Source organism: Serinus canaria, chromosome 1 (genome assembly GCF_022539315.1).
Source record: "Serinus canaria isolate serCan28SL12 chromosome 1, serCan2020, whole genome shotgun sequence".
NCBI lineage: Eukaryota > Metazoa > Chordata > Aves > Passeriformes > Fringillidae > Serinus > Serinus canaria.
Genome location: NC_066313.1, coordinates 30,148,955 through 30,174,736, shown reverse-complemented (window position 1 = coordinate 30,174,736; position 25,782 = coordinate 30,148,955). Strand labels below are relative to the sequence as shown.

Below are 25,782 nucleotides of genomic sequence, written 5' to 3'. Positions count from 1 at the left end.
AAACATCAAACAAATTTTCCAGTTGCAGTTCTGAGCCTCCAGAATAATGAATATACTCTCCAACTTGGCGAAGGGATACATGCAGGTATTTTCTCAAATGAACAGGCACATCAGTTCATCTGTGTACTCTGTAGGTACTCCATATACAAAAACCACTTGTTCATAAATGGACAAGTTAAAGAACACCAAAATTCAAAGAACCCAATGATTTGGGCTGGAAGCAACCTTAAAGATCATCTGATTCCAACTCCCCTGCCATGAGCAGGGACAATTCCCACTAGACCAGGTCACTCAAAGTCCTGTGAGATCCATCCTTGAGTCCAGTGACTCAAGTAGTCTGTAAATTACCTTGAACTATATAAGACCATTCAAGCTAAAATTTGTCAGGGCAGAAAATGTTGTCAGATATCCAAATTTCTAATCCCAGCCTCACTGCTGATTTAGTGTGTACCATTAGATGCATCTCTTGACTTTCCCAGTCCAGTGAACCAGCCAGTGAGAGTTAATATTTACTTGTTTTCCTTACTGATTTTTACAGTGTTTATTTAATACTATTTGTAAAGCACTTTCAAAATCATGTAAAGAATTCATGCTGTTCCAGTTTCTATAATCTTTTATATGGGTTTGAGTAATTTTTTTAATAGACCATGTCTCATCAGCTTTTGTACAGGAAAATTTTCATGTGATTGAGTTAAGTTGGTTTTAAGAAATTGATGCTCTTAGACAAGAAGCAGGTTCTCCTGAACTACAGTAGCAGGCTGCATGCAGTCCAGAGCATTCCCAGTCATACAGGGTGATCTCTCCCATCTTCAGTGTCTTTCTGGTTTGGAGAATAAATGGGAGCACACATTCAAGCAGTTACCTTGTTCCAGGGGTCATGAGATAACTGCATAAGGCTCAGCAGGTTTATTATTTGGCATATTCACCATAGGAATATCTATTCTTCAAAATGTGCACTGAGTTGCCTTAAATTGATTTAGAAAATCAGTTTACTGATAGCAGGGAAATAACTGGGGTTTTAAAGTAAGGGAATTTAAAGATACAATTGCATCAGTTTAGCTAGATTGGTTCCTAAGCTGATTTTGTTGCTCCAGGTTTGGGGGTTTTGGGGTTTCTTTTTGGCATGATAAAGTCTCCAAATGAGTAAGTAAAATTTCAGTTTTAGAATTACAGTGAGGTAAATTTTTCACCTCTGTAAGGGGACTCACTTTATTCCAGGTCTCTCCTATAACATTGCTCAGATGCAGCCTGAAATAGTGAAACCCTGGTCCTGTTAAAGTCACATTACTTAGACTGAGCAAAACTCCTATAACTTCAAGGCTTGCATGTGTCTTTAGCCTAATTACTGCACCAGAGACTTTGTTTATATAACAGGGCATGAATATAAAGTGACAACTCTCAAACTGCTCTGTTGTATGGATTTCTCTGTAAAGCAAAGTTAACAGACAGTTCAAAGTATCAGTACTGGATTATAAACCACATTTTTAAATAAAGTTTTAAATTTGATTAAAGTGGTAGTTTAGAGAGGCTGCAAGTCCTCAGTATCCCTGGGTTGTGGGAACACTGTTAATACAACAGCAAGAAAGTCTCCAGACTTTTTCCATATTGCATTCAGCAGCTTTTGCATAGCTTTCTCAGAAATACCAAAAACAGTGAACTTCCAGAGAAGAGAGATGAGAAAGGGTTACACTTTCCTGTGGGGTTTTTATTTTTTTGAGCCTGCTTTGGATAAATAGATAATTTCATCCTTCAGCTTGTCTCTCCAGAGTCTTTAAAGAAAAACAACAAAACAACTGTACAAGTATGGTTTTTACAGAGTGATAAAAAATACATCAGAGATGAGCAGCAAAAAACAGAAATAAAATTATCTTATTCCTTCAATCCCAAGACAGTTTTCCTTTTGTTAAATTTAATTTCACTGAGGGAAACTGGGAGGTGTTTTCAGTTTGGTTTTTTTCTGTTTGATTTTGGGTTTACCTTTTGTTCAGTTCATCAAGGCAACTTGAAAGCTGCACCCTGGGACTCTGGGAAAACCAGCCTGTGAGCAACCCCGCTTGCTAAAAAATACTGCATGGTTCTGTTTTCACAGCTGCTGGAGCCTGACATGGAGGTGATGCTTTCCCTTCTGCATCCTGTTTTGGAGATGCAGGAGAGGCCAAGATATTTCCCCCCAGCAGATTCCATCCCTGATCCAGGCTTAGTGAAGTCAAAGGCATGAAACAGAGGTGTTTGCAAATAAGACCTCTTCCAACTTACCTAAAACCTTGTTGAGAATCATTTGTAATGTTTATTTCTTCCCTCCTGTTGGCCCATTCAGTGCCCAGATCCATGCAGAGCAAGCATCTCCCTCCCAGCTGAAGGAGTTGCCAAATGCTAATTGACTGTTAAAAACATTCACATCAGGTACAAACGTTGTGCAGCTTTGCTGGCAGGAACCAGCAGGTTACTCCTGAGGCTGCTGCAAGCCAAGCTCCATAGGGCTGGGAACATGATGCCCCAACTCGAGTGGTAGAATAAACATGGCTTTGGCTTTTTGAAGTGCTTTCCACTTCCTCTCATGGAGTCAATTCAACATTCTTTAATGAATAACCTTTTCATAAGTCTATTTCCTAAATGGCACCTCAGTCCATAAACCATGAAATAAAAAAGGTTCCCCCAAAAAATTGCTTGACAAAGACTTTTTTTAGAAATAGTTCATGCCTGTTGTTGTTCCTCTGGGATTTTTGCACCCAATCTGAAAACCTCACAATTAATTTAAAAAAATAATTTTTGATACTTTCTTCACCTTCTTTCTTACCATGTATTTACGAGGTGCATCAAATCTGGCTTTGGGCAATCAAGAGTGTTTCAGATCCCAGTTCTCATGCAGAGAAGCACTTAAGCTGATAGCTCTTTAAGCACATGAGCAGCGCTGCTGAAACCAGTGATCCTGATCACATGCATAAACTCTCAGTGAGAGTGTCATACAGCTGTACCAAGCATGAAAGTGAGAAGCAGGAATGAGAAAACTTTCTTTGCCTGGAGCACATATTTGGCATTGCAACCAAAGAAACAGTGAGAGAAACACAAAGGAGTAAAAACAAGAGGTCATCAATTTATGTTGAAATCCTTTCCTTTCTTGCTTAACACCTCTTTTTTTGGGTCTATGCATAGTAGATATATCCCTGCGGTACTTGATAAAATCTCCATCTGTGACAAGATGTGAAGTTTAAATACAAAATAAGAAAACCACCAGAACCTTATTCCAATATCTTTACATCCAGAGGGTGAACATTTTCCTAATCAAGGTAACATTCTTTCACACAGCTCTGGAGGGCTGCCTGTTATCCAACACTAACAAAGGCAGATAAGCCACTTGGCAGGAGGTAGCTTAGGGTGAAGTCAGAGACCGCAGGCAGTGATTCATCTGCCCTGCTCTAATGTTTAAGAGTCAAAAAAGATGATGTGCAGAGTGCTTTGGCACACAGAGACCCTGCACTGTATGTATTTCTAGTAGACTAGGTTAAGTCCATGAATGGGCTCTCCATGTTCCCTGGGTTGCATTAGGTGTTAGTCAGGTTAGCAGAGATGCCAAGACAATTCATATGGGGATGTGTCAGAGAAGGCTCTTTCCAAATAGTTCATTTCATCACGTGAATTGATCCAGTCTTTGGATCTGTATTTGATTGGATAATCACTACTTTAAAAAAAGAAAAAAGAAAATTAGTATATATGGCCAAATAAGTTGTGCTAGAAAAGCACCAACGAAGACCAACATGTTTCAAAAAAGGGATGGGTATGATTTCAATACACATGAGGACAAAAAAGCTGAGCTTGGACTCCTGCCTTCAACACTTGCTGTTACTCAGGTAAACTCTATTTGCACTGCAGATTATAGGTTCATAAAATGAGTCTGATGAAATTTCTTGCAGTTATTTTTCTGGGGTCCTTGTTAGGCAGTTCAAACAAACAGATGGGGTAGTGCTTGCACTAATTTTGTATTCCATCTCTTAAAACAGCTTTGATCTTGTTACCATTGGTGGAATCTCCATTATCCTGCACTTTGAGCGGGCTCCCTTCATCACCCAGGAGCACACGCTGTGGTTGCCGTGGGATCGCTTCTTTGTGATGGAAACCATAGTCATGAGGCACGAAGAGAATGAGATCCCAAGCTGTGACCTCAGTAACTTCGCCCGGCCCAACCCTGTGGTCTCTCCTTCTCCGCTCACTGCTTTTGCAACTTCCTGCTCAGAGAAAGGTCCTATTGTTCCTGAAATCCAGGTATGAAACATCTGAGCTGAGGGACAATAAGTCATAACATCATAGAATAGTTTGGGTTGGAAGGGACCTTAAAGATCATGTAGTTGTAGGCCCCCTGCCATAGGCAGGGACACCTTTCATTAGGCCAGGTGGATCAGAGCCCCATCCAGCCTGGCATTGAATTGGGATCGGGGCATACACAATTTCTCTGGACAACCTCTGCCAGTGCCTCCTCATTCCCATCTTCTTTCTGTGCTTCTTTTGACAGTTTTGAGCAACACAAAACCAACTATTCCCCTGCTTTTCTAACAATAAGTATTCCCCATTTGTTACCCCATTTTTCAGACATTTGGCAGGAGCACTCACTCCCGGGCACTCACTTTACCAGATTTCTTTTCCCCTATCCCTGTGAGATGGAGGCAAAGCACTTGTGGCTGACAACACATGAGCTGGGACCCTTGTGTGGCCAACAACAAGCCCTTGGTCTCAGCCCTTTGGCATTCAGCATGCCCAGCATTAGGCTGATGCCCTTCTAGCTGATGCTCTAATGCCTATCTTCTGTTCAGGAGCAAATTCCACTCTAAACCTTGGTGGTGGAATGTTGGAGTGAACTTTCCACTTGGTGGAAGTTCCACTTTCCAAGTTGGTTGTAAGTCACACCCCCCCTCTACTCAGCTGCTGAGACATACAATCAGCCGGCAGGTAGGTGAGAAGGGGCCAGCCTGCAGAGCACCTGAGTTTTATTGCATTTCATGACATTTGGAATAGATGACCAGAGTGAGAGGATTACCTTTAATTTCTCATCCCTGTTTTCCTTTTTGATGAGTAAGTGTGAGCCAGATAAAGAACCTTAACAATCTGCTGTGGCTTATAAGTATTTTGTTAAATGGAAAGTTGTGTTTTAAACTGAATAGTCCAAGGAGCCAAATTATCAATATTTCTTAAAAGCACTAATTCTGTTGAAACACATGGATGTAGCAGCATTCAACCTTTGCTACCTTGGACACGCTGCACTCTGGATTTTATATGCCAGCATTCAGCATGTCCTGAGTATTGCTTTTAGTGACAATAATCTGCCAAGGAGGAAATAATAACAAGTGTAGAGACAAATTGTGTGCTTCCAGTGTGACTCCACTGGGGTTACAGTACCATTAATGAGAAAAGAAGTAACCTTATAGCTTCTAATTTTAATAAACCAGGTGCTAAACCCAGCAACAAATAAAGCTAGTGGTCTCTTTACCTTTCTTTCTGGACCAAGTCTTATGATCCTTTCTCACACTAATTTCCAATTATGGTCCCCATGTCTGTCCCAGCATAATTACTAATTAAGTCCTGTATCTTGTAAAGTCTATCATATTATAAATTCTTGGTTCAGAATCTTGATTTCCACATCTTTTTATTAAATAAACAAACACCATGAAAGGTCAGTGCTGCCTGGGAAAAAGCAAATAACTGATACAGTGCAGCTATGATCATAACCTCAGTCATTATTTGGTACCATGAACACTTTCAAGCAGACCAGGCTGCTAAGAGCCCCATCCAACATGATTTTGAATGTTTTCAGTGTTGGGGTATCTGCCATTTCTCTGGGCAACCTCTGTCAATGTTTTTCCACCCTCATCAAAGATATTTAGTGCCAGTTGAAATGTCCAGATGATATCCTACTTGACCTCCAACTGCCAATCCAGAATGATCCCCCTATCAGTGTCCTGCATTACATCTTCTGGATATCCTTGTGAATGGCAGATTACTTGGACATCCCAAGTCCCACTATACACTTGTAGTTACGGAATCTAATACATAAGAAAGATTAATTTTGAGATTATAAGGAGTTCATGTGCAGTTGTCTGGATATGTGCCAAATATCTGAGCTCCCATTTAAGCAGACAGAAATCTAACCAGTACATCAGTGGAGCCTACACATCATTTAAGCTGACTACCCTGAAGCTTTCTGGTTCTCACTGATGGTATCAGTTAGGTTCCACTGACTGAAATTGATGTTTACATGCCTACCTCACATGAGCATATTTATAATTTGACATCTGGATTTAGATGCCTTAAACTGGAATTGAATCCCACTCTTAAGTTTACAAGGCAACACCAACCTTCTAAAGAGTCTGTCTGTATCTGCTGTTATCTGTAGGCAAGACCTAAAAGAGCAGTTCAGAGCAGATATCTAACTTAGGTTCCTAAATTCACAGAAAGTTAATCCTATACACAATGAACACAGTGCTTTTCCTGTGTGCCATATGTCTGAGCTAAAACCTGTAAATCAATGTTCTCAAATATTGACAGGTGAAGGTTAGCAGAGTTTGTGATGTGGGAGTTTACAAGAGAATCTGATTTGTGGCAGAGTCCTGACTGTACTGCAGTTCAGAAATGGACTACTTTTCATTTCTATACTGGATGTACATACAATAAAAAATAACCTAGCTGTCCATTCCTGCAGCTGCATTTTATAATACACAGTTCTCAGCAGGGAAATGTTAAATATAAAAGGTGTAAGCACATAGCTGGGAGGAGGTGACAAGCAGATAGCAGGGCTGGGAAAGAGGTTTTGACAAGTGGGTAGATAAGAACCCCATGAGCTCCAACAAATAAATGCAGAAGTAAATTCAGTGCTCTCTACCTGGATGCATTAAAAAAAACCTAGTAGTACATTTTAAATATTTGATTCAGGTGCCTATAGACAGATTTGGGGCCATTCAGGATGCCCTGAAGTGCCCCTTCAGGCCTCCAGCTGTAGCTTCAGAAAGGTGGAGATGTCAGAAAGGTCCATGTCAGAGTTGGCATGCCCTTGCAGAAGTTTTGGATACCATAGAGTGTTTCAAAAGCTCTAGATGTCTATGTTAAGGCACCTGAATCAGACTCAAAATGGTTTTCCTTTTTAAAATTCTCTCTGAGCATCTTACAAAAAAAAAAAAAAAAAAAAGACATTGACTGTTCCTTGCCTGTCTGCTGGCAGAGTAAAGAGTAGCTGTAAGAGACATGTGTAACCCAGCATACAGAAACAAGATTTCCTACCTTGTTGCATGCAAAGAGTAGAAAGATTGCTACTAGGACAGGAGCAGATTCTCACCAGAGAGCCAAGAGAACATGACAGTGAGAATTGTGACCCTGTGTAAATCCTCAGTAAGCCTGAAGAATCTGCTCTTCTGCCTGCCCAGCCTCGTGGCTGGACCTCTTTAAAAGAGCAGATTATATTGGTTAGTCTGGGATAAACCCTAAGAGTCTTTCACAAGGCCTGCAGTCACAGCATATGAATGTGTCTAGGCCAAACACCAATTAATAAATAGAATTAAGGGCACAATTTAGCTCTTATTTCTTCTAGCATATTCAGATTATTTTAAAGCTTGTTTTCCCTCTTTTCTCCCACTGATAGTCTACTGAATTATACACAACCCTACCAGTGCCATGTTTTGTTGCTGGTTTGTCACCACTTTCAAACTACAAATACATTTTGAATCACCTGAATTACTATTTAACCTCTCTTCAAGCAGACACCTTTAAACACAACCCCTTGTGCTGCTCAGTGCCTTGGCAGCATTGGGCTGACCTTTTCTTTGGAATGGTAGACAACCAAGATAGATCACGACCAACAGAAATAATTACTTATGACAAGAATCTGAAGCAGACTTTCTAAATAGTATCTCCATGACAATTATTTTTGCCTGTTTTTATCCTAATGGGGTTACATATGAAGACAGATTTGATACAAGGGACCACCTTTACTGCAGTTTGGCTGAGCTCATCTCTGGTTGAGCCTGGTCCCCATCCAGCTTGTTGATGATCTCATAAAATATATTTTTAAAATCCTGGGTTTTCCCAATTCTGTCATATTTCAGTCTCCTAAGCACTGAGATATGTAAATTAAAAAGACTGCATTAGGGAAGGTAAATATTTATGAGCACAGTGGAATGGGGCTTTGACTGCTGGATGTGTCTGTTTTCAAGTGCTGCAGCACTCCGAGCCTTTTAGTTATCACTTTAAAAAGTGTTGGGCCTTGGGTAACATCTCAGAAGAGGTGTTTTCAGGGGCAGATTACGAGATTTGTCATTTTTGATAACACTAACCAGAAAACCTGCAAGAGTTGAGCAACTCACTATGCCAGGGAAGTTTGCTGCTCCCACATAGGAACTGGGTATAGGAGTGACATAACTTGGAAGGCACAAGGATCATGGAATCCTAGAATCCCCTGAGTAGGAAGGGACCCACATTGAGTCCAGCTTCTGACCCTCCGCAGGACACCCCGAGAATCAAGCTGTGATAGATGTGATCCCTTCCTGATCGGTGGATCTCTTGACCCACCTGCATTCAAGCTTCCCCACACTTAATATTCAGAAGGATTATTATTGCTAGGGATGTATTTTCCAAGCTCATTTAGGGGTCAGCACACTGAAGAACTTCAGAAGTGGCATAGGAGAGGACTGTACCAGCTGTGACCTTTTAACACATCCCATAAAACCACCAGGCTTTCCAGCTCACTGATAAGCTTCTATCTTCATTCTTCAATATTCCCCAGAGGTTGCTGACTTGTGCCAAAAATATCCAAGTTGGGTGCTTACCCAAAAGTGAAGTTTTCTTGAAAGTGACAATGTTTTTCTCCTAAAATTTTTATCAGCATTTTGCATGATCAACACAGTGTCAGGGATATATTTGTATCACTTTCCATAAACTTTCCAAGCATTTCTCCATTAAAAAAAAAAAAAAAGAAAAATTTTAAGTCCTGGTGATACTTTAGGGAGTAAATTATCCTGCTGAAGTCCCATCCTGAAAATCCCATCTTTACTGAGACTCCTCTGTTCTGAAAGCAGGAAAAACTGTCCTTGATGTTTCTTCAGTCTTTTCTGAAGTTTTGTACTGAAATGGGGGGGACCTGTTAGATAACTGTCCCAGTCAGTCAGAAATACCCACATTTATGGCTGGGGGGGAAAATAAAGCAACTCACTTAGAGTATAGAGGAGTTTGGAAAAGAAAGAGAAAGAAGTATGCAAAGGAATGGAAAGGAGTTGTAGGTGGTAGGTCAGGCTAAGAGTTTTATCACTTAAGTAAGAAGGCAAGGAATTTCAAGCAAGTACCAGAATAAGTAGGAATAAATGTGAACTCAAAAAATAAGGGTGAGAACACAGATGAAAAAAAAAGGCTAGAGGTAGATGGTAGATTGGGTAGAGAGTTCAGAGAGGAGGTGGGAGAGGAGCAGTTTCAAAGTAGGAGAGATGGGTAAGTCAGAGGAGGGAGGGTGGAATCAGGATTCACTAATGTCTTGGAGAGAATTGCATGTTATGATCAGGACCAGGAAATATCCTTAAGGCCAAGTAAGGTGTGATATTTTACTGGGAAAAGGAAGCTAGGAGACAAAAATTAGAGGCCTCTAAAACCTATGATGATAAAAGACAGAAAATGGAAGCTAAACTGATGAGCTGTAATTACCTGAGATCCCAGGCTCTTTTCTCCATGGGTACTGGTACTCCTTTTAAGAGTGAGTCTCTTTGTAAACACTGACTTAATGTGACACTTTGTTCTCCTGTTCTCCCATGTAACAGAGATGGAGAAGGCGGGAGGCATTCCTTAGCTTCCAGAAATAAGTTACGTATATGATATCATACTCGATGCCTACTAGGTGCCTTTTTAGACATGCCTGCCAGAGCTTTTATACAGGTGTGTTTGATAAATTACAGCTTCACTGCCTTTTCCTGTCTGCTCGCTGCTGATTTAACACCTCGTGGATTGCTTTTCCACAGGCTCTACAAGAGGAGATTAACGTTTCCGGCAGTAAAATAAAAGTGAGTTATCTGAGCAGCCGCACAGCTGGCTACAAATCAGTGCTGCGGATCAGCATGACCCACCCCACCATCCCCTTCAACCTCATGAAAGTCCACCTCATGGTGGCTGTCGAGGGACGCCTCTTCAGAAAGTGGTTTGCAGCAGCTCCAGACCTGTCCTACTATTTCATCTGGGACAAGACAGATGTCTACAGCCAGAAGGTGTATGGGCTCTCAGAAGCCTTCGGTAAGTGACCCCAGGGTTTGTGCCTCCTTTTAGAAGCAACTAAGTGCCAGTGAAAGACCTTGTCCTAGATCATTATGGTCTGACTGCAGACACCTGAATGGTCCCTGCAGATTCACCGCAGCACACATTCCCCAGCAGATGAATCACAGAATGGTTTGGGTTGAAAGGGATCTTAAAGACCATTTAGTTCCAATTCCCCAGTCATGGGCAGGGATGACACCCATCAGATCAGGTTGCCCAGAGTCCTATCCAACCTGGCCTTGAACACTTTCAAGGACAGAGTAAAAATACTTATCTGTTCTCTGGCTCATGGCCCAGCACGTGCATCCTAAGCTGCTCCCATCATATTCATACAGAAGGAATTAACTGGGACTAGAAGTGTTTGGCTGCCTCTCACCTATAGCCAAAAACTGTCAACACTGCTTTGAAAGGAATCCCTAGGACAGAGCCCTGATTACCACTGCTCCTTGTGCCTGACCTTCAGGGTTGGTCTAATCTTAGGTTCCTCTTTGTTACCCTTTCAAGAATGCCATCCTGTACTGGGTGTTTAGTGAGCAGAAGTAATGCAGTTCTGCAGTGATTGCTTCCCATCTGTCAACACCCAGTGGACATTTAGTTACAGGTCTTCAGCTGAGTCTAGACTAGTCCCTTCAGGCTGCCAGGAAATGGTATCAGCAAAATGAGAGAGATCCCAAATTAGCAAATACAGCTCCTGTTGACATTATGCCTCATAGCTCAGCTAAGTCTTTCTAGAGGAGTTGCAGGATGCCTGGTTTTCCAGGAGTAAGAATAGATCCCTTCCTCCTCTCATTCAGGCTCAGCTGCCTTGAGCAGGCTGGATTATACACCCTGCTGAGCCTTACCCAGCTGGAGTCCACACTGAGAAATGTAGCATATCCCAAAGGACTCTGCATGCATGCTTTTTAAAGTGCTAGATCACCAGTGTGTCCTGGAGTGCTCCATGAAACAGCTCTGCAGGTCCAGAGTACACAAGCAGGTCTGAGGACATCAGCATTCATGCCTTCAATGATTTCCACCTCCAGAACAGTGGAAAACATTGACCTTTCATATCCTAGCTTACACAGTTTTCTGATACAATCTGCTAAAGGTTATGTTTGATGGTGAATCCTGAGTTCTCTCAGTGCTCGGTACTTTTCAAAGAGGCTGGTAAACTTGTATGAGCAGACAAGTTTTTTTTCTATCTATTAGTAAAAAAGAAAAAAATCTATGTAATTGCTTTTCATTTGTGTGGAACTTGCAGTTCTGCTCTGCTTCAGCTGTAAAGATTAGAAGAAGAAAAGCAATCCAATGAAAATGGTCCTGCTTCTTCTGAGAAAATCATAAAAGAAACATTATTCTGTCAAAACCATTATTTTCCTTCTGCTGACATAATTTTAAGCAACTCCAGCGTATTCAGTGGAGTAACAATGACCACGTGTCTACCTGGCTGAGACTGCTGCCTCGGAGGGACTTAGTGCCCCATGCATGAATTGCCCAAGTCTTTACCTTCCAAGAAAGATCATAGTCAAGATTAAGTTCCTGGCATGCACTCTTTGATCAGAGAAATTAGATATGAGTAAAATTCTCCCATTTGAGAGTCCAGCAGTGGTGTACACTCTCAGATAATAAACTATCCTGAATTGGAAAGGACTCCCAGAGGTCAAGTTCCAATCCTAATATCCATTGTTTTAAAATACATCCTTAAAACAGTTTCTTTTGAATTTTTAGCACATTTGCCCAGCATTAACAATGGCATTGACCTTTTTAGATGCAGAATAGACTTTTAAGAGAAAAAATATTTGGACTGTGCATTATGCTGATGACATTTTCAATTGAATTAGCTATTTTCTGTAGAAATTCTCATACTCCTACTCAATTGCAACTCTCTGTGTGCTGGCACTGCATTTCTGGATTACTAATCTTTTATTTCTCTTTTGTTCACAGTTTCAGTAGGTTATGAGTATGAATCCTGTCCAGACTTAATCCTGTGGGAGAAGAGGACAGCTGTGCTTCAGGGTTATGAAATTGATGCTTCCAAACTTGGAGGATGGTCCCTGGACAAACACCACGCCCTCAACATACAAAGTGGTAGGTTGTCTGTGACTCATAACAAGAGTCATGCAGCATTACAAGACCCACTTGCTTCTTACCACTAATAATTCAAGAAAAAGAAAGGAAAGAAACCTGACCAACACATGTGCTCTCTTGTGTATTTTATTAACAAATTATTTCTACTAACCTACACTTAGAAGCAATTTGGTTTGCAAAATGTAAAAGGAGCTGGCCATCATGAAGCAGTTGAATGTCAGCCCAACTTTGTAGTGTCGTAAAAGAAGGGTATTAATTAGGAAAATATTCCTAAAATAATGAAGGGGAGCCTATTCAGATTGGAGCTGTCACTAAGCATAAATCCACCCAGAGGCATCCTCCAATATGCCAAGTATACTTGCAAAACAAGAGGCTTCATGGGTCCTAAAGAAGAATAGAAGGTTCCAGAGTCCTTGAAGACTGCTGAGGACTACAGAAGGGAAGCTTAAAAGCTCATCAGAACATGTTAAAGGGTGGAAGCACTCTGCCCCTTTGGATAATAGTGGTATGGGAGCAAACATCTAATTCAACCCACATCACTGCTGAGAGTGCTACACTTAGAGGGAAAATAGGCAGAGCTCCTCTAAAACTTTGCAGATGAAACATTTCTCTAGAGAATGTTCCATGGTCTTCCTGGCCCTTACTTTTCCATGAGCTATGAGATTTCTATTTTTTTTAACCTGGTAGACAGCAAATTACAGGGCAAGAAGGAACAGACAGGGCAGGTAAAAATTCATAGATGCTGAAAAGTGCATTTCATTTAAAGGTAAAGACAGTCTTTTTCTCCCTACATATTTTCCTTCTGCAGGAAAAATAATAGGTCTAAAAGAAATACTTAATTCAGCAAAGAGGCTCCTCATTTAAAACTATCACAAAACAATACTATGAAAGATGATCAACCTTCTTGCTACTTAACAGATTTACCAGCTGGCATCCAGCACTGCCAGTTTGTGCTCCCTTTGGTCTCAGTCTCTCTGTTTCTTTAATTTCCATAATACTGTTTTCTCTCTCTCTAGGCATCTTGCATAAAGGAAATGGGGAAAACCAGTTCATTTCCCAGCAGCCACCTGTAATTGGAAGCATTATGGGCAACGGCCGCAGACGGAGCATTTCTTGTCCGAGCTGCAATGGTCTGGCAGATGGAAACAAACTCCTGGCTCCTGTTGCCCTAACATGTGGGTCTGATGGAAGTCTTTATGTTGGAGATTTCAACTACATCCGAAGGATCTTTCCCTCTGGCAATGTCACCAACATACTGGAGCTGAGGTACTCTGTGCTGAATGTGGCCATTAGTGTAATGCTCTTAAGCTCTGCAGAAATTCTATGTACCCAAAGAAAAAATGAGCAGAACTCTTAAAAAAAAAAAAGAAAAAAAAAAAGCAAACAACACAGCAAAACAGAGAAAAAGCTGTCTGGATCTGCCTCTTCTGCAACTCTGCTGACTTTGATTTACACCAGAGAAACACAGGCCTAGCAAGTTCTTCCAGAACTGAATCACGTGCCAAAAATATTGACACATTTCTGTGCTGCTAAATCAGGCTGTGCTGATGTCTGCCTTTTCCTGTAGTCAGAAACCAGTGAGAATGCTGAAAATTAACAAGCAGCCTCTGAGATAACCTAAACTTGGAAGGGCACAGCACTGATGATGATATGTAAAGGTGAATCAGGACTGATAATCACTCATAATTTAGACAAGATGATCACTCTAGACAGTCACAGACTGGGGGTTTCTAGTTGTTTTTTGAGGGCAGAGCTGTAGCAGCCCCCTTCAATTCTCAATTGAGCAGCAGTGTCAGGCTGAAATTGCAGATGGGGAGCATCTGGAAGTCAGTGGAGAGTTTCCTTTTAATGCCAGAAAGCAAAGGAAAAAAATATACCAGGACAAATAACAAGGAAGAGGCAGGAACATCCATTAAAAACAATGAAGCAGAGGGAAAAGTATGATTTGTCACAAGTTCTGAGAAAATGGAATAAATTGTGACTGAACCAAATTTCAAATTGACCTCACTGAGGATACTTTTCCTGTCTAAAATCTCCACAACAACTGCAAGCATCCACCTTAAAGCAATGAGGTCTGGTTCTGGGCTTTGCATGGCCAGAGAAGCCTCACTCCAGCAAAGTCAGATAGAGTTAAGGGAGTGTTCCTGAATGAGTCTTCTGTGCTTGACAGGCCTGAATTCAGGTTCTGAGAAGTCAGTATGAGGATAGCCTGCTAGGAAGGTTCAGTATTCCCATTCATCTCTCAAAATCTGGCCTGAAAGTAAGACCCTCTCTCCTCAGATTTAGTATCCCCTGATGCTGAGGACAAACATAATACTGCATTTCTACAAGAACTGCAGCCAAATTTGTGCAAGATCCTCTTCGTCCCTCATGCACAAACATGCCATGGTCATTAGACCTTGCCAGAAGTCTTATCTGGCATTCAGAACCATCCTTGTAGATCATGGGGTATGGAAAAAAAAAAATAAAAAATCCAGACAGCCACGACCAGAAGGCTGACACTTACAGAATAGCTGCCTTGGTATGGGCACCTCAGAGGGCTGGGGCACCTTTCAAGTAAGGAAGCAAGAACCTCATTTTTTTGCTATTCTGTTCCATGATACATGAGAACACAGTATCTCTCATGTTTGTGAGGTGGGAAGCTAGGATAAACCTTCAGACCTGGTCCTCATTAGAGTGTAATATCCATCCTTCTAGTGCCAGAAAGTTATTTTAATGACCAAAGGTGAAATTTCCAGAAGAGCCTAGGTGAGTCCAAATCCCATTTCAACAGAGTAGGATTAATATCTCTTTCCCAGAAGTACAATTTTGAAAACCCAATCCCTGTTTCCTTGTCAGTGGAAATACCAGACCAAACAGAGGTTTTGCAAAGTATTTCCTCATTGGGGAAGAGAAAATTGGAAGCCTTGACAGAGTAGCCTTGCTGGCTGTTGTGTAGAGCCACAGAGTTAAATTTACTCCAGAGTTAAATCTGCTGCAACGATTGCTGCTTCATCTGTGCAAACACTCAGGTTACTGGATCTAATAAACATTTCTTCACTCTGGTGTGCTATAAAGTAAGTGGGTTCAGATGTTGGCTGCTAAAAGGAAAGCCATTGCTTTTGGACTAAATGGAGTTTGCTTATGTCTTCTCAAATCAGCATCTCCTTTGGGATTAACACCCTCACTGTTTGGCTCCAAGGTTTGTTTGCAGGGGTGGGTTTGGAGTGTAGTGTTCTGGGAAGCAAATGCATTGTGGGTCACAGAGAGCTGCAGCTGGGTGTGTAACTTAGACCTATGAAAAATGTCCAGCTCAGCATAATTTCAGTCCTCTGGGCTGGAGTTCACGAGGTTACAGCAATGAACTGCCACTCGTAACTGTGCAACTCTTAAGTTACCTTTGTAAAACACAAGGTGTTGCTTTGACTGAGAGTGAAAAAAACTGTAAAGATATCTGCATCTACATCTATTTAGCTCAGTGCTGCACTGAATGATAGATAAAGTCTGATGATCCTATCTCTTGTGTGAGCGAATAACTCTAAGCAGGTGAGATCACACTTCTTTTGTGATATGCAGTAGTACATAAGTGAGCTCACTGCCAAGTAATATCCAATATAAAATACATCAGTGTCATTCCAGCTAAGTCTTTATTTATTATTGCATTGTGTGATACAGTTACTGTCAAGTTTTCAATCTGCTAATAATGCATCGAACTGAGCTGCTAACACCTCATTCTTTCTTCTATTCCCTGCTTTCCTGTCTTCTGTCAGAAATAAAGATTTCAGACATAGGTAAGCCAACCAGTGGAGAATTCTTATGCTGCTCCCTGTCTTGTTGCATGTTGTTACACAGTGAGCCACAAGTGCCATTTCCAGATGATTCAATAGCAAATGAAGCTGGCATGATTAAAACTGGCATAGGCAATCAGTCATCAGAACTGGGAGCCATTAATCACAATGTGAGCCATGCAAGCTTCTGCATGAGCTGTTATAGCTGGAGACAGGGGAAATACAGGCAGGAGAAGCAGGGTAACAGGAGAAGGAGGGGGGAAGAAAAATGGATGGGAATTAACCAAGAAAGTAGAATGGGAACAGCATCAGGATACAGATTACTGGAACAAGTAGGATGGAAAAATAATTCTCATACAGTGAAAAGCCTTCATTTGCAATTGCGGGGGGGGGGGTGGTTAACAGGCTTAATAAAGATCCCTATGAGCCCCAGCATCACCCATCCAGGGAAGTTAGTTTTTGTAACATTTTTCAGTCTGAGCTTTCATAGAGAGCTTTGACACGTGAAAGTCTGTCAGACTCCAATAGGAGGTAGCGAAACTCAGAACCTTAGCCAGGAAATGCAATAAAAGAGTAATGACAAGAAAACAAGATAAAAGAGAGACTCTTAAATTGGAGCTTTGTCACTAAAAATATTTGTCACTTGGGTTCACTGGAGTTTCAGTGGGTTTGATCCATTCAGTTGCATTCCAGAAGATGTCAACTTCCTGTCACTGACTGTGTTTGCAAGGACTTCTCTGATTCTGACAAGTTTCCCATCCTTCTCCCTGGTTGCTTTTCTAAATCAGAAGCTTAGATTGTGTGGAGTTGAGATTTTTGTGTGTGTGTGTTTAGTTTTCTTTTGCATTTGGTACTGGGGATTTTTCTTGCTACGTGCTTTTCATTTGCTATTTCTTTGACTTCATAGAGGCTGTGCTAAACTAGAAATGTTCTTTCATCTGCATGCCTGGAAATTAAATGGAGTAGAAACTGATTTTTTATCCTATTGCCAGAACAATAATGAAGGGCTGAGCTTCACAGTATAATGGACTGGCCCAAAGCATCAATTAGCAGGGCTGGGAGGTTGGTACCCAAGATCTTTTCACTGATTGTCCTCATCAGGCTGAGTTTCAGCCCCCCAGTTACTCTTTCACATCATTTGAAGACTATAGAAAAATTCATTTCTCTTTGGAACAGCTGGGTTGTATCCCTATTGCGCAAGAAATACACAGCCACTAAAGTGCATCTGCTTTGACAGTGAAGGGCAGCAGCTGGATACCTGTTATGAGAAGAGGTTTTGTGTATGAAAGCAGTAACTGAAGGAAGATCGATGGACTGGCCACAAGTGCTGCAGGCTGGCAAGCAGAGTTAGCAGGGCTTCAGCCTCTAGGCAGTTTCTAAAAACTAAGAAATTAAGTGAAAGAAATCCAAGACATGCCTGCTTCAGTGTAGCCCAAAGGGGATGAGGAGAGAGGAAGCAGGTGAGGAGCTCCAGATCAAATCCTTCCATCAGTGACTGTGTTGAAGGAGTCACCCATCTCTTAGTGCCTGTTCTGTGACATTTGCTTTAATACTTCTTGCTAGAAGTCTCTTTGCTCCTGACTCTCAAGGAAATAAGTGTGTGCAGTCTCAGCTAAAGCTCCAGTGCTTTAAACTCCAGAAGATCCTAAGCTTGACACCAGTGACCAGCAATGGTGCAAAGGGGGAGATCCACAGGGCTGAATCGTAGTGGTTTGGAAAAGCTGAAATCCATATGCTAAAGCTGCCTCCATTCAGGGGAAAGGAATTCCTCCCCAGTATGTAGGCTGTGGTGAGCTTGATCTCCAAAGGTTCTGGAGCTACCCACTAAGAGGCTTGGCTTTACAGCTCTATGTGTGTAGCCAAGCTCTAACTCTGCAACAGCCTAAAGAGGGACATTAGCTAAGCCAAAAAGCATCAACAAATCATGATGCCTTCTCTGCAGGAACGTGGAGGGCACTGAGGCATTTCTGTCTTGCAAATATTCAAAAAGTGGCCACTTAAATTTATTCTTTCTTTCTTGTTTCTATTCAGACTGTAGAGGGAAGTCTGCAATTAGTGACAAAAAGAAGTATCTCAGCAAACAGCTCTAGGATCAGATAAAAAGTCCCTTGTCATCTCTGGCTTGGCTTATGGCATTATTATAAAGTTTTATTGTCCAGCATGTCACACTAGAAGAGCTTTGGGTACCACACACAAACTGCAAACATTAAAAGACCAAGTGCAAATCCAGCTCACTGCACTGTGTGGCCTCATTAGCTATTAATCTATTGAATGTCACCCAGGGAAAAAAGACCAGTACCTCACACAAGCTACAATAATTAAATCCTCTGGGTCCAAGCTGCAGGGTGCTTAGCATGGAGCCATGGAAACACAGCCCCACTGAACAAAAACCTCCTGACTGCAGGAATTTGATGGTTCTTTAGTCACCAGCAAATGTACATGGCCAGCAAAGCTGAGAGGGAAAGTGGGTAGCTGGCACAGAAAAAGAGGTGGTTTTGTGTCCTTAAACAGAGACCTCAGATCCAAAGAAGCTCCAGGGATTTATCCAGGTCAGTGGTAGTAGGTAACTAATTTTGGTGGTGTGACTGCTCCTGTCTGTTGTCCACAGTGGGTGCCAGGCTGTAGAGATACCAGTTACAGAGGTTGTCCTTTGAGGAGGTGATAGATGCCCTTGCATTTGAGAAACTAAGATACAGTTAATCTTGTGAGACAAATGTTGAAAATAGACAGACAAGTTCTACCCCAACAGGCGATATTTCTCTCCACTGCTTGTAAAGGGAATTAAGGCAGCCAGCTCTGATGTAAGCATCCTCTTTGTAACCATCTAAAGCTTGGTGAAATTAATCCCTTGGCATTTTACAGAAACCAATAAAAAGGTGTAGTCTGCTGTGCTGATGTTTTGTAGGGAACCTGCTGAAAAAGGGGACCATCTCCCTTTTCTTATCTCTTTTCCTTAGAGACTGGCTTCCCACTCTGGAGCAGGAGGTTCCTTCCTAGGACTCCTCCAGAACATGAGCTGTGGACCCAAAGGGACAATACCAGCCTTTTTTCAAAGCCCGTGCACATATCACAGTACAACTGAAGCAATCCACAATTCAAACCTCATGCCTCTGCCAGCTTACCCAACTTTGTATCCCATTTCTTACCTGTGCCTGTGTGTAAGGAATCACATAAAGCACAAACACTTTAAAATAGAGTCTGAATCTCTTAACAAAACCTGCAGAGCTCTTTAAATGATACTGCACTATCCTGTCCAAACAATAAGGATGATAAAAAGGAGAAGACAGATGTATGGAAGAGACTATACACAACCCCAAAGAAGTGGGATCACTGTGGACTTGGAAGATTTCCCTGACTTTCCCAGCACATCACTGTGTCAGAAGTATACAGGGAAGCAGTATCACCTCCATTTCACTTTGGCTTGCAGAACCATGAAACTGTTCTCATTCCCAATGACTACACCATCATGACCACTAATACCCATCAAAGTGTCAGTTCTTGGCTAGGGACCAGCCCATCCCATCACTACAATTTCACTGTTATTGCTTCAGGGGGTTTAAAATATCAATGCATTGCTCAGGTTTTCTGCTAAAAAACTGTAGTAGCTCAAGGAACACTCTGAATGGGAAATCAGCTCTTCCTCCACAGTCATGTGGCAGTGCCAATATGGGGGATAAATATTCTAAGACTACAAATAGTATAGCTGATCAAGTCTTTTGAATACTAAAAAGTCTTGTCTTTTGTTTTGGACTGTTACCTAGCTGAGAGATAAGAGAGGATGAAAGAGGGAAAAAAAGTCTTCTCTACTTCACCCCAGGCATATTTATTTCAGTTGCTGCTCAGCGCAGTTCAGTTTACCACTTGGATTTGCCTGTTGATTGTGGCTTTAAATAAAAAGTGAATCCCCAGTGTTCCTGACTCCACTGCTCATGCACTATCACAGATAAAGGGAAGCAGTTTGGGAGATTTTACATGACCAATTTATGTTTATTTAAGTATCTTTCACCCTGAAGGATCTCAAAGTGACCAAAAAAACCTCCAGTGTATAACACTGTGCAGTTCATGCTAGGTCAGAGTATGATACTAACTCTCTGCAGTGCTGAAAACAGTTGGCAGAGGCCAGGGCGGTAAATTCCAGCTTGACCATTTTAACAGGTTGTTTCAGAGTCTATTCTGTACAAGAGCTGGGAATAGAAGATTGTTTTAAGAGCTGTCTTTTTTACAGAAGATTGTAATCAATAATAAAATCCACCAGAGTGAGGCTGTGCAATCCAAAAATAAATCATGACAATATTGCTGGGGGAGGGGAGCAGGAATTTCTCTCTGTCCCCATTTTTCTCCATCTCTGGGTAAGTCATTTGCCTTTGCCCATCTGCACATAGCCTGCTCTAAAACTCTGGGCAAGTTATCTGTGCTTGCCAGTCAAAGATGGTAAAGGATTGCAAAGTGCCATTAAAACTGTCCTCCTCTTGTCCACTTCTCATGCAAAATAGAGATTATGAACAGCTCAAGAGCTTACTGACATTCAGCAGGGCTTTGTTAGGACAGTCAGCAGAAAATGCAAGGCCCTGATCAAAATGGATGATGGATTCCCACAGGGAACTTCTTCCACCAGGGTTGAAGCCACTTGCTTAGTGTGAGTGACATGCAGGTAAATGAAATAATACCCTCCCAGCCTGCTGTCATTGGGAAGGAATACAGATGGAGACTGAACTGTCAGTCTGGAGCTGTCGTGAAGGTCAGAGCATTTTATTTAGCAAGAATCAGTGTCATTTTTGGAGATGAAATCTCTTCAGACTTTAATAGGATAAATCACAAGGGATATTCCAGAATAAATCAGAAAGGTGCTTTCCCCCTACCCCCATAGTATTAAATAATTTGAATGAAGGACCAATTTACTGCTTTTTAAATATGAGAATAACTCAGTAATTTTTATGTGTCTGAAGAGGGGGTAATTTTCCTAACATAAAGGTTGAGAGGAATTTTCTATATGCAGAATAGAGTCAACTGTGATTGACACTCAAGTTTCTAGTCAGCTTCTCCTGGAACAATTCTATTAAGTGCCAAAATGTGAACTGTGGCCTAGATTTTTATTATGAATTCTTTGGACTTGATGAGTTTGGACAGCTTGAGGGTGTTCTGGAGAGAAGTAGATATTTTTCATATTTGTTCTAATTACTACTTAGGGTTTCTTAGAAGGAAAATTAATCTGTTCAGGATAGATGTTAAAAGTCTAACCTGTTAGTTTCAGGCTTAGAAGAGATACAGCTCAATACACACTAGTAGTCAACAATTTCAATAGAAGATATTAATAACTTAAGTATATACGTTAAAATACAAGTAAAGTCCTTGCAAGACAATAGTTTAAATTTTGCCTAAACCCATCTGTTTTTTTTTTTTTTTTTTTCTGGCCAGTCGTATTGGATGATTTCCATAAAGTGGATTCTAGTTTATTAATTCCTTCAGACTTGGGCTCATTTAGTGTTGCAGTCATGGAGCTAAAAATATTATCATTCTGTCTGCTCATCCTGTTTTGTCAGCCACCCTTTCTTATGTCCAAGGAAACAGTGAGCAGAGGGTGTTCAACAGAGGGCTGATGTTCAGGTTCCTCAGCCTAATACCAGTTCATGCTTTACTTAGGGTAAATTGTGCCACTTGGGGAATTATTTTGTTTCTCTCATCACTGAGGTCCAACTGAATTCAGTGGCAGGATTCCCTTAATCTCCCTGGGGGCAGAACAGAACTTTGGAGTCTTTGTTGGAGTCAGCAAGAGCACTAGATGAACCTTGATGCAGTGATCTTGAAAGGTGTATCTTCAAGTGCTTTATACAGGGAGTCTCCTTTTGGAGTTTGTATTAGTCTTTGTTGGGAGGGCTAATCTCCTTTGTTGGGAGAATTTTTTTTCATTATTCTTTGGTTTATTTCCCTACTGTCCTCTGTTATCCCTTCACTTCCTGGCACTGCACGAACACCAGTTTCAGGACTATGTCTATAACAAGTAAATTAAGCAAACACAGGCACTGGAACTCAACCTGTAGTAGTTCCTGGCATGGTTTTGGCTCAGACCCAGACCAGAAAGCCCTTTCCTTCAGTTTCTTCCCTCCATGCCAGAGAACACCCCAGGCACATTGATTGCTAATGGATACAGCTTGGGATCCCATGCTGTAACACACTGTGTACTAACCTTGTCCAAAACAGCACTCCTTCACTTTCCCAGTCTCTCTGCCCTGTGCGTTTCTATTCTCTAAAGTGTTTGCATTGCCTGTTGACTTAAGGAAACACATTGTCCAGAAAATTAACAATGCCATACCCTTGTTTTTCAGCCACAGCCCAGCTCATAAGTATTACTTGACCACAGATCCGATCACTGGCTCCATCTACCTCTCGGACACCAACAGCCGACGTATCTATAAAATCAAGTCAACCACATCAGTGAAAGACATTGTGAAGAACTCAGAGGTCTTGGCTGGAACTGGGGATCAGTGCCTCCCATTCGATGACACCCGCTGCGGAGATGGAGGCAAAGGCACCGATGCCACCCTTACAAATCCCAGGGGTGAGACTGTTCTTCTCCACTGGCTATTTTAAAGGGGGCTTTTTGAAAGTAGCTTGTTTAGTAACAGTGGAGATTGCTCTTCTCTCCAATTCTGAAACACATCCTAAGGGCTTGCTCCTGGAAGTAAGTGAGTTTGTCTTACCCTCAGCTAGTCATGTCATGTTTCTTCAAATTCACGTGGCTGGGAGGAATGCCAAGCCGGAGGGATTCAGTGATGGGCACATGTCCAGAAGGCAATGGAATAAATCTACCCATCACTTTTATACCTATGGAGCCACTACTCCTCCTTACCAACAGTGCTTGGTCCCTCCCAACTCAGGCAGGAATCACTAACATTCAATTCACTGAGACTTTCTTGGCATTAAAAAAAGCCCTATAATATCTATATCTATCTATTTATCTATCTATCTATGTATATATAAAAGGGCAACAAAAGCAGCATACAGCTCAAAGATACGCAAATGTTGGTTTAGACATTGACATGATGTATCACAGCATCAGCTTAAATCCTGTAGGGGGTGGATACTAACTTTGATATGGGAGTGGTCTAATTCAGCTTAATTTTACCTGGTTCTAACATCCTGAAATGTGATAAAAGCACAGTCAAATCAGAATAAAGCATCACGCAGCCTTCATGGCTGTGAACTAAATTGTTCTAAACAGGTTTAGCCAAACATATGCAGTCCTGTGTGTAGCCAAGACTTCAGTCTGGCAATCTCAAGGTAACAAGCTCGGCAGATGGAGGATGTCGCTCCTCTCAGCTGTCCACAGCACCTCAGAAAAAAAAAAATACACAGGGGGATAAAGATGAGGTGGAGGGGATAGAGATGAGGTGGAAGGCACTGTTTTTACACAGATTTTCAGCCATGTTTGTGAAGAGGGCTGGGAAGGACACCCATGCAGGACTGTTTTTTGAGATAGGGCATTTTTGCCTGTTATGTGTTGCCTTCTGCACAGCTGTTCAGAGTGCAAGGAGTTATTTATAGGTTCTTGGCTTTGACATCAATGTGCTGCAGGTTGGTTTTTTTATTCATTGCCTTGGGGATTGGTAGCTCCCTCCTTCCTCACCACAACAATGGCCAGGTCTATCCCAACCTCTTTGCAAAGCATCCCCTCAGCAAAACCCGGAGATACTTTAGCAAGTGCTCCTGCCTATGGCAGCAGGTTTGGACTATATGACTTTCAAAGACCCCTTCCAAGCCAAACCATTTTCTGATTTTATGGAAAGTTATTTCACTGAGAGCAGGTGAGATTCCTAAAAAGTTGTGGCTGGAAGTGTTCAAGAACAGGTTGGATAGAGCTTTGATCTACCTGATCTAGTGAAAGGAGTCCCAGCCCATGGGAAGGGTTTGTAACTGAATGATTTTAAAGGTCTCCTCCAACCCAAAACCTTCAATGATTCTGTGATTCTCAGGATGTTTATTTTTCATGGCATAGAGATGACATTGTTGTTATTGAATCCAGGAAACCTAACCTGATTTAATGAGCTTTTGTGGCAGGTCTGGCTCTGATTTTTCAGTTTTGGTTTGGTTGGGTTTTTTGTTTGGTTGGGTTTTTTGTTATTGTTTGGGTTTGGTTTTTAGTTTGTTTGGTTGGGTTTTTTGTTATGTCAGCTAGTTGTTTCCTGGGAAGGATGCAGAAAAATGTACTTTGGAGGACCTGTTTTTTTGCCAAAAAGCATCAAAACTCAGACTTCTACCCCTGTAATATTCAAGGAGTCCAGCATGGTTTCCAAGCACTCAAGAATCCCGTGAGTTAACTATTTTATTGGGCTAAAGTATTGCCACAAGCACAGATAGAGTAAAGGAACAGCTACTGTCAGTCAGTTTGTAGTGTAGAATCTGTCTCACTGAAATGAGAAGGCCTACTAAAGAGGAAAATTAAGTGACTTGGGCAGAGAAATTCAGGCAGTCCAGCAGATGAATCATGAGATCAGGGAATCCAGAAATCTGTAATCCAGTTTTCTACACCTCTTTGAAGTTCAATCAGTGCAAAAAAAATATCCCACCACTTTTGTTGGTCCTCTGTTCTCCCTTGTACAAGATAAGAGGAATATTATTCATTTCCATCCATGGGTGAATGTTACAAGGTTTAGATGACTTATGTTTCTGCTTTGCTATAGCAAACAGCTCTGGAGTTCAAAGTTTTCAGCACTGAAATCCATCTTGTTGGCAAGTGAAGCTCTCAGGAGGCCATTCTTCCACCTCAATCATATAACAGCAAAATTCATGCATTCATTCCTCATAGCTCCAAAATTTCACAAAACAGAAGTAAATTGAGGGTGAAAGAGGAAATGACATGAAGCAAAATGACATGAAGAAAATAATAATGCAGAAAGCCTGCACTGCCAATAGAAAGTTCCTAAATAGTGTTCCCTGATCTGATTCTAACCTGACTTTGCAAATTCTGCTGAGGCAATGGCTATGGCAGGTGTGACTCACTCCCCAGTCCCCTCAATAAATGATGAACAGTGAAAACTCATGCTGACAATGTAATGTCACCGTCGTTTATACTTCCACAGTGGTTCATCCTAGCAGAAAAATTCAGCAAATGCTCTTCCCTCATGTATTTCATAATAGTTCAAAATAAAAATGATTTATTGTATAAGTAACCAGTAAATCTCAAATGACTCTCTGCTTCTGTGTCTTGGCAGGCAAATAAACGCTCATAAGTGAATGGTCAAAGGAAATTAGAAGACTATTCTGTAGCTGTAGAGATATCAACTGGCCAGGGAAGAACTTGGAAAGTCAGTTTTTCAAGAATCGTTGCTCCTCACAGGGCTCTACTTTTTAAGCCTAAAGCTATTTTTTTTTTTTTGCTAGGAACATAATTGCTTTAAGCCAAGTAGGATTTCTGTATTTTAAGGACATCATTGCACTTTTGCAAAAATCATAAAGAATAAAAGTCTTCCCTTTCATGAAGTTTTAATTAGCTGATATTTGCAGTTTGCTGGAAAATACTGAGGGATACCTTCCTGCCAGATGAAAACCAGCAATTAATTAAGACTGGAGAAATAACCAAGAGCTGTCATTATATGCCTTTGCGTATACCTTTAGTCCCTTGGATCAGTCAAGCATCTGGTCTAAGTAGGTTTTTTTGGTCTCTTCTCAGTGGAAAGAAACT

The 25,782-nt window shown here is 41.4% G+C and overlaps 1 protein-coding gene across 3 annotated transcripts in view; it reads left to right on the top strand.

Moving 5' to 3' along the window:
• The window catches only part of TENM4 (teneurin transmembrane protein 4), a 593,501-nt gene that overhangs the window by 517,869 nt on the left and 49,850 nt on the right, over positions 1-25,782 (top strand). For all 3 annotated transcript variants that reach the window (XM_050973321.1, XM_050973325.1, XM_050973318.1), the window contains 5 exons: positions 3,999-4,260; positions 9,981-10,248; positions 12,193-12,336; positions 13,353-13,602; positions 22,427-22,659. In XM_050973321.1, coding sequence (XP_050829278.1) covers positions 3,999-4,260; positions 9,981-10,248; positions 12,193-12,336; positions 13,353-13,602; positions 22,427-22,659 — 1,157 coding nt within the window. The remainder of the gene's footprint in view (positions 1-3,998; positions 4,261-9,980; positions 10,249-12,192; positions 12,337-13,352; positions 13,603-22,426; positions 22,660-25,782) is intronic.